Raw genomic sequence first — 15,426 nt, forward strand, 5'->3', positions numbered from 1 at the left:
ATAATCTCCTCCGTGGTATTTGCCTCTGCCACGTTGTGTGCCACGTTCTTTGTTAGGGTCAATCGTATTACCCCTAACACTTGTCGGTCAAGAAGCTCCCACTCATCATCCTCCATCTTTTCTGGCTTCACCCCGGATAGAGGTTGATGTAGCTTCTTGCTGTACAGATAATCTTTAATCTGTAACCGCCAGAACGTGAAATCTGTACCGTCGAACTTATTGATTCCCGGTCCCGATCCGTCATTTCCGGCCATCGCTTCACCTGCCTTAATAAAATTTTAAAAAATCTTTTCTGATGTGGAAGATCAGACAAAGCTGCAACCACAGAGCATACTCAGAATTTTAAAAAAAAATTCACCAAGGCTCCCGGACACCGTAACAGCTCTGATACCAGTTGTTATGGATTATACCGGAGTGATCATGACGATAATAATTGCGGAATAAAATAATCAATAAGGACACCAAGAATTTACGTGGTTCACCCAATATAGGCTACGTCCACGGAGCTGCTGCAATATTTATAACCGGAGAAATATTACAAGTGTATACAAAACACTATATCTCACCACTATCCCAAGCCCCGAGTATTACCGAAAAATAATTCTCTAACTCACAAGAGATCTCCGAAAAAAAACACTCCCTTTTTTTCTCTCTCTTTATTTTCTTTTCTCTTTGTTAATACAAAAGAAGAGAAGAATGGGATGATCAAAACTGAGAACCGAGGAGCCAATTTATAGCAAAAAAAAAACGCGTGGAATTGAATGTTCATTTCCCAGCCACCAATCGCCCTCTTTAATTCTCCCACCTGCCAACCATTACCTAACATTCTCAAGCAAGAATGCAATAAAATCTTTAAGCCAAAAAGAAAAAAAAACGAGCAGGGCACGTTTTTTTTTTGTCTTCAAAAGAAATTTTCATGAGTGCAACACACAACATATAATAATCTACAAGTTGAAGCAAAGAAGCCCATTATCCTTGCCTAAGCTACAATCAATCGATGAAGCAAGAACTCAAGTGAGCTGGCCGATCCATTTTCTTCTAAAAACAGGGCACGGACTTTCTAGAAAAAAACGAAAGGCGATTACACAATCTTCACACGACACAATACTCTGAAATGGTGAAGAAAGAACTCTTATTCTTGCCCTGCTAAGTGAAAGAAAAATCGAAAGAGGCAAGAGTTGCTGCGGCCGATCGAAGGCTGGAAATGGAGCTGGAATCGAGCTCAAAAATCTAAGGTAACAACTTGCTCAGCCCGCCGATGAAGTTGCCTTGCCGGAGAAGAAGAAGGGAAGGAAGCTGTGGCAGCTAGTTTGGTGAAGAAGGAGCTGAAGCCGATCGATTTCCTTGAAGAACAGGGGCAATCTGCGCTGCTAAGGATGTGTGTGTGTGCGTGCGCGCGCTTGAGTTTTGAGTGAGTTTTGAGTGTGTAAGGCTAGGATTAAATCTTTGAGCTCAAGTGTAAGTATAGGTAAACCCTAGAAAAAGGTGAATGTAGGAATTTCATGAAAAAGTGCCACACACTTTTAAAAAGTGTTAAACCAATACTTGCAATTAGGACTATAAATTAAATCGCACTAAATAAAAAATACAAGCTTAAAAATCCAAGAATCAAACGTTTTAAATATTCTGATGTCACGGCAACGAGTAAAATATTTAAATAACAAGCAGCGCGCTTAAAATAATTTAAACAAACTAGACTAACGTTTAAAAGCAATTTAAATAAATACACAAGCGAAAATAAAAATCTTTAAAATGATTTGGACAATTAAAAAGGATTTAAATAAATAAACCAGACATTTAAAATAATTTAAAATAACTAACCGCTAAACTAAGGCTATTTAAAATAAATAAATTAGACACTCAAAAATATTTAAACAAATAAGCTAAACAGTTAAAATCATTTAAAAGAATAAACTAAACAATTAATTAAAATCATTTAATTATGCAAGTTTAAACCTTTAAAATATTAAAACAATTAAATTTCATAATAAAAAAAATCATTTTGACAAATAAATTTAAACAATTAAAAAAATTAATTAAATAGTTAGTACAAGAAAAATTATTTGAATAAATAATAAAAATATTTTATTAACACATAATTCACATAAAAAATTTAATCAATTAAACTTAAAAATAATAATCCTAATATTTATTAAATTTAATGCATGCGATTTAATAGATTGAGTTTTAGGTACTACAGTACATTTTCACTACACACAAATCGTAAAAACTAATGACATTTAGGTAGTGTTTGGAAAAGCTTTTAGGAAGCACTTTTCAGTTTTTCGTTAACAAAATTTCACAAAATTTCAAATTTGTGTTAACGAAAAAGCTGAAAAGTGCTTTTAATAAGCTCTCCCAAACACTATCTTATTAGAGATCGACTGGGATACCAAAAATAGAGGTGGATGTCGACTGGGGTACCAAAAAGTAGTAATGGAAAATACAAAGTCACAACGATCCATACACATTCGGGAGATTAGCATTAATAATTTATATTTGACTAACTAATTATCAAACACTAAACCAATCCAAAAAAATAAATATATAAATTAACTATTTTATATAGGATTGAACGGGGTACTTCTCGACTTTTGGATTTATATAAAAGCATTGTTCTGCAGTACCACAGCCCATTTTCAGGCAATTCCAGACTTGTATACTTCATTCGCTATGATCCTCCTGTAACACATAATTCATATTTCATACCCTAGGAACTTGATTTTAAAGGCAGACACGATTTTAATCCATACAATATCAAAACTGAACGAACAACAAAAATATACAATAATTCTGATTTGCACTCTCCATATGCTAGAGTTCTTAGGAAATTCGATTTTATAACTTAAGCTTCGGTCTCGAAATCTCAAAATCCACCAAGCAAAATCACAACGTTCAATACCGGTTGGCAGAAACAAAAGCATTACTTGTTTTCCATCAGCTTTTCTGCCTCCGGTTGCTCAAGACATCATCAGGAACCACTTTGAGAAGCTTGCGCTGCTTCGACTTGGCAATCTTTTTCAGTGTGTTAGGATTTGTGATCTTCTGAAGCCTAGTCCCTGATCTCAAAATATTTTCCTGCTTCTTCTTCGCATTCTCCTCGCGCCTCTTCCGCTTCTCCTGTTTGTTCTGTCGTATCTCCTCCTTCAGTTCATTCATCCTCTCTCTGTAAGCTTTCTTTATCTCCTTTTCCTTCATTCTCTGCTCCGCAGTGGTACCTTTTCTGCTCACATGAACCTGTGATGCCCGATGAGTCCGAACCTCCTTCCACTTCCTTCCCGACAACTTCCCTGCAATCACTCCGTCGTAGGTAGGTCTCCCAAACGAAGATGGCACGTTGGGGTCAGAGGATGAAGGAACGGCGTGTTTCTTTGATGGTGGTGGATTTCCGTCGTCTAATTCCATGTCTGCCTCTTCCGAAGATGGATGCAGAAGCTGTAACTTCTCTGCTTCATGCTGGGATCTCTTGCGCTTTAAGGTTTTACCTCCGAACCCCTCGTCCAGGCATCGAAAATCAATAGTGCACGCCATTACTGTTAATTCAACAGCACTCAAATTATAAAATTTTAATATAGCTTACAGATATACAAGATTTAAGGTCTCATGGTTCAAATGATGTTTAAAATCAGATCAATGAAACATAACTCTGACGCAATAGGAAAACAAATTAGTTTATTTGACAGGAATTATTAACAATAATGAATGCAAGTTTAAAACTTTCATTTAAAGGAGTGATGCCAAATTAGAGTTTTCAAAGTTATGATCTAAATAACTTAATCATATAGAATGCAATTTTAAAACTTACTTGCTGGGATGGTAAAATAACCACAAATCTAAACTTCAAGTAAAAATACTTCAAATATGGAAACATCAAATTAACATGGTTTTCAAAATAAAGAAATGAATTCTATTTAAATTGATTAAAATCCAATAACAAAAAATTTAGATTCAAAGCTTTTTCATGTTAAGTTTAACAAAACATTCAAAAAACCATTTTAAACACCCCAGTAATTATTTCCTGACAATTATAATATTCTACTGACCAAAATAAAGGTAGAAATCCTTGAAAATGCGTACTTCTTGCCACAGAATCCCAAATGTGATACTTGAGAGCATGGTTCAAAAGCCGCAACAAGAAACGACGATTGGAGCCATAGAGTGAGAAGGGTTTTTTTTTTTTTAATTAAATCGTGAAAGATACGAACTTTTTAGTGAGAAGTAAGAGATTCTGGGGTGGGCATATGGTGCTCAATACTGAACAACTCAATTTTTTTCCCTACTAAACAGAACCAACCATTTTGCTTTCATTGGTTAAATCAAGCGACCAGAACCTATTTAAAATCGGTAATTTCAGTCAGCAACCAGCTTAACGGGTTTCTCAGGGGAAAAAAAGAAATCACGAACTAAATTTGCCATAGCTTAATAGTACTTATTCAATCAATCACAGCAGCTTTCCAAATAGCTTCATTTCAGGGGAAAGCAATATGCTTGGACCCTAAATAATGGAATTCAAAGAGTATTTCAACACACACATAGCGACTATATGTATCAACAGTCCTCAACATAAATTTACCATTCGATTTCTTCACAACACACGCACAAACTGCAAAATTAAAGAATTCAAGGCCACACAAAATCAATCTCAGGCGTAAAAAAGAGGAAACTACAATAAAATAAAATTCAATAGACTGTAAAAAAATACATTAACACGTCAAGAAACAGCAAATTTCCTTATTACAATTTTATGGCAGCTGACACTAGGATTTGGGAAATGGAACCCCAAAGGAGTATGGAAACATGAGAAAAGAGAAAGCATTAACATAAAGGACAAATTTTTCAGAGTTTTGTTATTACAGTAATTGGAAATTAGCCCGACACTTCGTAAGAGTTGATATCTTACCCGTCGTCTTTCGGCGCGCCTACGGACGGAAAAAGAAGAGTATTCCGACGATGCAACGGCGGAGGCTGTCGAGGCGGCGAAGCTAGGGCAAATGCAAGAGGTTTAAAGGAAAGGAGATTTTAGAGGCTTTAATCGATTTTCTTGGATGGGCAAGCAACACAAGCCCAAATTTAATTTTTTTTACTTTTTTTTTTTAAAAAAAAGCCCAATCCAACACCCAATTTGTTGAATTTATTTCAAAACTAAATCGATTTTTAATAGGGCGAAACGAAATTGAGCAATTTGATCGGTTTAAATATTTTTTTTTTTAATTAAGAGGGGTGTATTCATTTTAGACTTTTATCGACTTTTAATGACTTTTTTTAAAGTGATTGACTTCTATAGAGTTCATAGACTTTTAAATCATTTTGGTTAAACCGAAATTTGATTTGAACGTTGATGACTTAGGTACCGCTTGGTAGGTATGATGAGATAAATAATACATAGATAAGTAATGTAATGTAATAAAAAATAATAGTGAATATAATATTTGATTTGATTGATGGATTATAATTTATTGATTTGATTGATAACAAATTACCATTTTACCCTTTTAACAATAAATAAAATATGAATAATATTATTTATAAGGGGTAATATAGTAATTTAAATTAAATGATTTGATTGATGTAAGATAAATAATTGATAATTTGATTGATGTAAAATAAATAATTAATAGATGGATAAATAATATAATGAGAAAAATGTGAGATTTAATAGGATAAGTTATACACATATTAATAATATAGGCTACCAAACGGAGTCTTATAGTTTTGTCTCGATCAACTCCTATGAAGTTAAAGCATGTTCAACAGTATGAGAAAGTTGGTATGGTGAAATTGATAACTTGTTCACATGATGATGTCAGCGTTGATAACTTCAGTGTATGTTCCTACAGTGGTGTAGTGATATGGGTGTTCAAATATTATTTTTAATTTTATTAAATAATTTTTTAAAAACATAATAAAAATGCACATATATATAACAAATTAAAAATACACATAATTAAAATTAAAAATACACATAATTTTAAAAACATAACATAATATTCTAAAATAAAAAACACACATAAATAAAAAAAAAGATACATTAATTAAAATTGACACAAGTAAATAAAAGTAGACGAGTTTAACTATTCATCCCCAAGTAAATTCCAAATATGTTCGACCAGGTCCTTCTGAAGCCTGTGATGCAATTTTCGGTTTCGAATGCTGACATGTCGTTCTAGAAAGGAGTTGAACTTTACGGTAGGATCTCTTGAAGGGACAACATTTGGTGGCACATATTCATCATATCTAGCTGGAAAATCACGATCTTCGAGTATATCCTCCCTTTCGTCATCCAAAATCATGTTATATAGAATAATACATATTTTCATTATATAATATAAATCAGTTGGATCACACAAGCGAGATGAACTTCTCACTAAATGCTAGTGTGCTTGCAATACACCAAAGGCTCGCTCAACATCTTTTCTCATCCCATCTTGATATCGTGCTAAAATCCTATGTTTTTGCTAGAGGGTTCGAGGAATAGTTTTCAAAAAGGCGGCCCAAGATGGATAAATACCGTCGGCGATATAGTACCTATGTTGTACTCATTCCATATCAAATTGCACTGGAGGGGCTTCTCCTTTTGCAAGATTTAAGAAAAAATTGGACCTATCCAGTACGTTGATGTCGTTGTTGCATCCTGGTATGCCGAAATATGCATGCCAAATCTATAAATATTTTGAAGCAACCGCTTGTAGTATGGTTGAAGGTTCTTTTTGATGTCCACCATATTTCCTTGCCCAAGCTGCCAGACAATTTTTCCAAACCCTATGTGTCATGCCCTAAAACTGGGTCTAGTTGACATCGGCATTGTTTAACAATTTAACATTGAAACAACAAGCCTTGTAGTACATTCTTGCTAAAACCAGTCTATTTCATAAAACGAAATTGTCTTTACAATACGAATTATATGAGTGCGGAAGCGATAATATAATGGAAATCGAAGTAAAAACAATTCTAGAGGTCTTATTTTCTTGAAACCTCATCACCAACCCCAAAACATGTCTTGTTCAGCCTTATCCACTTGATATTCATTCTTATCTGGGGAGAGAAGTAAGGAGCAAGCGTTTGGAGAAACATTCAGTAGGTGGGGGATGCTCGTACACCCAAATAACATAATATATATATAAACGAAATAATTTTGGATGTGACATGTCGCAGAACATGTCACAACACGAGTCAAGGTAGGATATATACAATAATCAAACGAAAAATTGAAACATTCTAAAGACGAAACATGAACGTATAAATATGATACTTTTTTTTGGGGAAAAATGGCATAGCCACTTATTATATAAACACAAAGCAGCAGAACAAACACCAGATAGAGAGGAGGACTAGACCAAGACCTCTTTAAAGGGTACAAAAGTACATCCAAACATAAACCATAAAAGACTACAAGAGTCCATACGACAAAATAAAACAGGAGTGGACAAGGAGAAACCTGCAGTAAATGCCCACCAAAATCCGCCAAAAGCGGAAAAAAACTCATAACACAGTCAAGGGGGATGACCCATAGAATCAAACGATGAGCTATGAGTCTTCTTGAAGTTTTGCCGAGACAAAGGGTTCGGACGAGCAGTAGGAGGCTTGGCCTGCTGAACACGCAACTCTCGTGGAAGCACAGGAGGAACCTGACGCCTCTGACTCAAGAATGCCTTCACACGCAACAACTCCCGAGAAAACACCTCCGATCTCTCAAGGAGAATAGGACCCGGAACTAACGGAGAAGAGTCAGTACTAGTAGGAGCCACCAAGGGCAACTGACCAGATCCATCATCAGAACACTGACCCTCAGGGGGAAAATCAAACTGTGACGAAACCAAAACCGCCACCTCTGTCGAACCATTATCATCTTTGAAGTCCCGAAGGGCTTCAAAGGGATTAACCAAAGAAGGAGGCAGAACACGACGTTGATCCTGAGACCGTCGCTGTCTACCCGTCTTGATAGTCCACCCATCCACAGCAACTGATGGGACTACACTGGAGGGAGGAACCAAACCCGAAGAAACCACCTGAGACTGAGCCATGGGCTGCGGGCCATCAAAAGAAGGACCCTGACTAGGAAAATCCTGAGGGACTAGACTAGAAGTCGGAGGAACACGCAAAGGCTTACCCTGATGCCGGGCTCTTCTCCTACGACCATAATAACTTGCAATGCGTACATAAATGGGGAACATTCTCATACACAACCTCAATAATCTGAAAATGATCACCCCAGCCCACCCAAACATGCCCTGGGCGATCCACAAGAACATCCATCGCAACACACACTCTAGCAAAAGAGCCCCGGGAACCATCAACAGTAATACCATCAATCTTAAACGGGTTACCTAGGATCTTAGCTATCAGATAGAGACTTTTTTTATCATAAAGATGGAGGGGTAAATTCGGAAATCTGACCCAGATCGGGACAACGGAGGAATCCTCCTCAAATTTAAATTCCGGAGTCCATTTAGAAAATCGAATCATGACGGAGCGAATAGACACCTCCGCCCTACTCCAAAACAATAAATAATCCTCCTCAACAGATAAAATAAAAACCAAGAAACCCCGAGGAAGAAACTTCACCGTATACGAACCCTTCAAACCGATACTAGAAAAAGCAGAAATAATATCACAGTATGGAGTCACACCCCTGTTCCCAGAAATCCTCCCAAACAAAGCAAAATTAAAAGGCTCAGATAGGGAGGAAATAACCTGGTCCGGGAAAAGAATCCCGGGGATCCCATCACGAACAGTCGGATCAAGGGCCTCAATCGTCGAGTTTGCAACACCATCAAAGCTCAAATTGCGAGAAAGATAAGACGAGGAAGCCGCAACATCCCTAAAAGAAACCTTAGGAAGGACTAGAAAAGCCAAAACAACAACCGGAACAGGCAAAACCACTGAACCCGGAGGGTTGAAGGGCTGACTCGGTGACTCGCCCGAGTCAACGCACGAGTCACCACTTGGACCACCTCCGATAACCGGCGACGACGAAGGGAGCACGGAACCGGTGACCAAACACGGATACTCGGTCATCACAGGCGTGAAACGGGGCAACTCAGCCGCCGAAATCACCCAACTCGCCTGAAATTGGGCGTTTCCGAACGGGAGCTCCGATTGCAAAATTGAACACAACAAAGGATTGCCCAAGACAATGGGAGAAAACTGACCAGAGTAATTGAAATTTGGACTGCCGGAGCAAAACGCAAGCGCAAGAGATGGCAGGGGCGAGAAGGCAGCCGCAGGCGTAGATCTGAAATTGCCGGCGATCGCACCATCAGAAAACATCGGGGTTAGAGGCATCAAAAGCGTCTGGAAATGAGGATTCCATATCGGGGTTCTGATTGGAGATCGGATGTCCGACGACGCCGGGATCTGAGAAAGAACAGACGACGTCAGCATGAACAGTGAAGTCGACACTTTGATCGGCGATTTGACCTGGCAAACGAACTCCGAATTAGCTGAAATTTTAACCATGAGTTTGCCTTGAAGAGGCACATTAGATGGCATAACGGGCTTGGCCATCGGAGCATCGACGGCCGGAATCGCAGAAGAGGACGGAGAAGGCAAAACTTCAGACAAGCATTTGACCGGGCAAATCAACACCGATGGACATGAAATTTTAGTATGTTGGTCGCCTGAAATTTGTGCCCGCAAGTGCACGGTATCAAGTTTTAATATAAAGTGAGTAGAGTGTCGATCCCACAAGGAGTAATATTGAAAATTACTTAGTACTTATAATTAAAATAGTCCGAACTTTATTTAGAGAATCAAAGTTTAAGAAATTTGCAGAAAAATTAAATAAGCAAGAAATTTTATCTAGCACACACACAATTTCAAAAAAATATCAATGAGAGAATAATGGTCTAGAGTTAGATTTCACCTGGTTTCGACAACAACTACTCCTAATTAACTTATTTTCGTGAATTTCATTCAATTAATAGCCAAGAACACTTAAGTGTATTATTTCCCTCTTTCGAGCAACAAATAATGTGTATCAACTAAGATTCAATTCCAACATCCCTATTAAAAATCTAGTCTTAGTGATATGTGTAAAACGATGTTCTTCCTAAAGCTCCGTTAACGCTATATACTCTCCCGACCTATATAAATAATTAACAGTGTAATTTCTATTGGTCCTATTCAAAATCCCCTCTCCCGAGCAACGATTTCAAATAAATATAACAAATAAATTTTTGGCCAGTAAATTGAAAAGATAGTCAATACAAGAAAAAAACAATTAATCTAGTAGAATTCAATCCAATAAAATCAAAAAGTTTTAAAAGTGTCTACACTAGGTTCAATCATCCCTCTAGACTAATAAAAGTTAGTTCATGATAAAACTTGAATAAAACCAAAACATGTTCAAAAATCCAGACATAAATTCAATAATAAGTTCGAAAGAAAGAAAACAAATCCGAATATGCGACGCCGTGTCCGGTCGATCGATTTTCGTATTTTTTTTATTGATGTTCTTCACATCTTGCACATATTTCTTCTTCCAATTTCCTCTCCAAATCACACGATTATGCTCTCCAATTTTTTTATACGTTGTGCCTAAGACTGCTTTCAGAACGAGGTATGTGCATTTTGATTTTATTGTCATGTCGTTTGGTTTGACTAACGCTCCAGTAGTTTTTTGAAAGAGTGGGTGCCCTGTTAGCCAACTTGTGGCTAAGGGATTTTGTGACTCTATGTATAAACAATCTTTGTTTAATATAATTTACACTTTTATATTGGCATTTACTTTATCTTTTATCATATTATTATGTTGTGACGTACTATACGATGTTTAGATAAAGAACTTGAATATAATAGAGTGCATGTAAGATGTGATAGTAAAATTGAATGACTATCATGAAACACATCTTATAATCACTGTATATTCTAAACAGTTTCTAGTTAATTGAGCCGTCCGCTAATAAGGATAAGGATCGCTCGAGATTGAGACTAGCATTTGCGATGCCTAGTACCACGTTTCATTGGTATAGAACATAGAGATGTTCGAAGCATGCAAATGGATATTCATATGATGGATGATCGAACTACCCTATTCGGACTTTCCAAGTGGTTATCATTAATTGAGTGGATAAGTCCGCGGTTTTGGTTGTACACCATTAGTTCTTACTACTTGAAACATCATGGAGACTCTATATGTTAGTACTGTACTTTGACTCGTTTACCGACTCTATGAGGGTCATTAGGTGTCGAGATTGAGTACAGTTACGACACATATAGGAGTCAATGCTTTCTTGTCAAGGATTCACCACACGTTTGCGAGTGTGGATATCCTATGCGATCTGAGAAGATATTAGTGTGACAAATCTCTGGCCAGAGTACATGATGTGCTTTAGGTTACTTGGTTTCCTAGTAGCACATGCGATGTCACTATTTGATCTTCAAGATGTATTGCATAGTTATCGAATCTCGAACAACTCTCGATGTACCAATGGTTGTTGATGCGATCGGGATATATGGATGAAGGGACCGTAGTGTACGCTAACCAAAACCTACTGGTTCTTGCAGACACTATCAGTAATACCTAGGGAATCATGAGGCGATATTGCTAGGCGCTCTTACCATGATTCGATGGGTAAGTCGGAAATTGTTGTTCCGAGTCACAAGGAGTTGTGAGCCCACGGCTAGCTGTATCCCTGAACCATTGAGGGTTACACAAGTAATGAATTTCTAATCCCCGTTGAGATAGTTGAATTTAAAGAGTTAAATTTGGCAAAAGAGAAGTTGGACTTCTTAACTAAAGGGAGTGGAATTTTCTAAAATGACATAGGGATGGGCATTTTTGGAAATCACTGAATTCGGATTCAGAAAATTTATCTTGACTTTAAAATATGCAGAAAAGGTTTCTATGCACAATGATGAAATTGGTTTATCATTCTGAGTCACGATGAATTTTATATTAATTTCTGAACATGCGGGCTTTGCTTGTCAGGCTTGAACTTATGACTAATGGGCCCTAAGCTGTTAGCAGCCCACATTATAAATAAGTTATTGCAGTACAGAAATTAGACACACAACCTCATAATTAAAAGAGGAATTTTCGAAAATCTTGAGAGAGTGTCTCAAGAGGATTTTCGAAAATCAGTCTCCCTTTTTGAGAGAATTCAGTCTGTGATTTTTCTGAAAAATTACATTCTGAATTGACAGATCAAATCTGTAAATCTCTTCGATAAACATCTGATTGATTTCTAGTGCAATAAATCAGAGGGTTTCAGTTTTCTATTCGTGGACCTAATTCAGGAGTTGATCGAGCGAGTCATCGGTTCCTGGGATTTACAACAAGAGCAGATTTAATCTGTTGGAGTCCATAGATCAAGTCATAGCTTGAAGAGGTAAAATATTAATTGTTATTATTATTTTACTTGTAGATTTTAATCGTAAGGATTTGATACCCATGATATGGAATCGTTCCATATCAGAAAAAAAAAATTTTAAACTTCCGCTGCTCCGGGTATCAAATCTGACTGATCTGAAAATGTGTTCCAACAGTGGTATCAGAGCTAGATTGTTCTCAGATCAAACGATTAAAATTTATCGATTGTACAAAATTTTTGCCTCGGTTTTTGAAAAACAAAATCTTTTTAAATTAAATTTTAAGGGCAACACGGGCAGCGATTGGATCGATGCCCAGGGCAGCGGCGGGCTGCCCAGGCCCCACGTGGGGCTGCCCTGCCCCACGTGGGGGCGGGGCTGCCCGGGAACGTCCCGGGCAGCCCGAAAAATTAAAAATTGTTTTTTTTAGAGTTTTAAATTTTTGAAATTTTAGTTTTTGGTCCGATCGAAAATTGTTTTGATTAGACCACGAGGCATCGGGTCAAATTTTTTGAGTCCAAAATTTTTAAAATTGATTTTTGGATAAATTTGAATTTTTGGAAAATTTATAAGTTTTATCCGTTAAATTAGATTTTAGAAAATTAATTATTTTGGTACAATTGATAATAAGATATGATCTTATGGAGATATAAGATAAAATTTGATTTTATCTTTTTAATTATGTTGCCATTGTATGTTATCCAATGATTTAATTATTGAATTAATTATTGGATAAGAGAATGATAGATTGCCATAACCAATTTTGTAGGTGTATGTTAGGTTGTTTACATTTGATTTTTTATTATTGTTGTTGGGTTTTATTAATGGGCTTGGTTAATAGCCCAAATTGATTTATCATTTGTAATAAAAGTGAGTCTGGTTTATGGCCCGTTCCCACCCTTAAATATGTATTCCCTACTTGTCATCGAAATTTATTTTAAATTTATTAGACTTAGTGGGAGATAAAGATTTGAAGACAATGGTGGGCCCAGCATACAATAAAGACCGAAGAAATGTAAATTGGAAGCTCAATGTAATAGGATTGCATTGCATATTGCATATCACCTAGGATTGGACTTAGACTCGTGATTGGCAACCACGGATAGATAAGATCTAGGCATCGATCATCATTTATATAATATTTGATATTATTGTTGTATGCATGTTTAGACTAAATTGCATGAATCCCGCAAGCATACAAATTTTTAAATGATGAGTCAATTTTCAAAATTAAAATCTCTCATTTTAAATATAATTTAAAATTGATATCAAGATTAACAAAAGGGAATTTAAATATTGTTTAAATGTTCCTACCTTCCATCAACGATCAATGTATGAGATGCTACCAACGGGCATGGTCCGGCTCATATTATTGGCGAGGGGCCCGTTCGTCGAAAAGCTGTACATTGGATCGACACATGTTGTAAGTTGAGTGGAACTCCCATGGGATTGGCTCATATTATTGGGGATCCACATGGCGACCGTCCATCACAACTTAATATTTATGGGTCATCTTGACATGTCACAATAAACGGCGTCATATTATTGGGCTCTTATTAGACATGAGGTAAAAACATGGGGGTTGCTTTGGAAGCAATTGGGCTCTACCTTTTGAAAATTATGGTTGGCTGATATTATTCGGGACTATGATTTGTCAATTGGACTCCATGTTCCCACTAAGGAAACTAGTTTCTCGTTTTCACTAGAGGGTGGTGAAATCGTTAAAATAATGGGAGTGTAATTCATAAAATTAATCTCGCCATATTTTATGTCTTAGTAAATTAATTAAACAATCACCGATTATTGTCTGTTTCTTTTCAGTATTTCATTATGATGAATTCGCGAAATCCACATGTTTCAATTTTCAGTATTTCATTATGATGAATTCGCGAAATCCACATGTTTCAATTCTCAAACAAAATAAAATGACTGTCGCGAACTGTAACGACCCACTGTATCAAGACGGGTCTTTTCAGCGTACTTATGTCCTCACTCACACGCACCCTGAGAAACTTTCCAGGGGGTCACCCATCCTATAATTGCCCCAAGTCAAGCACGCTTAACTTTGGAGTTCTTATGTGATGAGCTTCCGAAAAGAAGATGCACCTTCTTGATATGAGCAGTACATATGAAATCTTTTATGCCCTCCTCAACTATGTAGTCCCATACCTACACAGTCTCAGAATCCCCTCTCATTCCGGCACGGGATCGGTTCATTCATGTCTCCCTCCGTCTAGAAGCCTACCAAAAGCCGCTTATTGTCCGTGCAACCTCTTGGCACCGGCGATCAATCCCTGCCTCCTCAGCCCCGGGCGTCACATGCCCACCAGCTTCCGCTTGGTTCGTCCCCGAACCATACCGTACTAAGAGAGGTCGGCTCTGATACCATTTGAAACGACCCACTGTATCAAGATGGGTCTTTTCAGCGTGCTTATGTCCTCACTCACACGCACCCTGAGAAACTTCCCAGGGGGTCATCCATCCTATAATTGCCCCAAGTCAAGCACGCTTAATTTTGGAGTTCTTATGTGATGAGCTTCCGAAAAGAAGATGCACCTTCTTGATATGAGCAGTACATATGAAATCTTTTATGCCCTCCTCAACTATGTAGTCCCATACCTACACTGTCTCAGAATCTCCTCTCATTCCGGCACGGGATCGGTTCATTCATGTCTCCCTCCGCCTAGAAGCCTACCAGGAGCCGCTTATTGTTCGTGCAACCTCTTGGCACCGTCGATCACTCCCTGCCTCCTCAGCCCCGGGCGTCACACGAACTATACGGATTGGTTCCGTAAGTTAAGATTCTCCTGAGTTCGGAGAAGATTTTCTGCATGCTAGAAAAGGCTCTTCCGAAAACAGCCCCGGCTGATGTAACTTCAAAAAGGTTGGCCGAACTAGAGAAATGGTGGAACCAAGATCTCAAGGCCAAATGTTACATGCAAAGCTGGACAAGTCTAAAGAAGTTTGCCATCACTGCAAGAAACCCGGTTACTGAAAGCGCAACAGCAAAGAATATATCGAGCAGTTACGAACTGCAAAGGATATATTTTATATTGAAATAAATGTATCACTTAATACTACTTCTTGGGTATAGGATACCAGATGTGGATCTCACAT

The 15,426-nt window shown here is 37.4% G+C and overlaps 1 protein-coding gene across 1 annotated transcript; it reads right to left on the reverse strand.

The window, feature by feature from the left end:
• Nucleotides 1-2,699: 2,699 nt before the first annotated feature.
• Nucleotides 2,700-5,025, reverse strand: LOC140875114 (uncharacterized). The gene is made up of 2 exons (XM_073278660.1): nt 4,901-5,025; nt 2,700-3,533 (listed from the first exon to the last, which is right to left on the reverse strand). Exon 2 carries the CDS (start codon nt 3,529-3,531, stop codon nt 2,938-2,940), a length of 594 nt encoding a protein of 197 aa, XP_073134761.1. The 5' UTR covers nt 3,532-3,533; nt 4,901-5,025; the 3' UTR covers nt 2,700-2,937.
• Between the last annotated feature and the right edge of the window lie 10,401 nt (nt 5,026-15,426).

This window comes from Henckelia pumila, chromosome 1, assembly GCF_033568475.1.
Source record: "Henckelia pumila isolate YLH828 chromosome 1, ASM3356847v2, whole genome shotgun sequence".
NCBI lineage: Eukaryota > Viridiplantae > Streptophyta > Magnoliopsida > Lamiales > Gesneriaceae > Henckelia > Henckelia pumila.

Excerpts from the sequence above, each read along its gene's own strand:
- LOC140875114 (XM_073278660.1), bottom strand. The coding sequence starts at position 3,531 with ATGGCGTGCACTATTGATTTTCGATGCCTGGACGAGGGGTTCGGAGGT.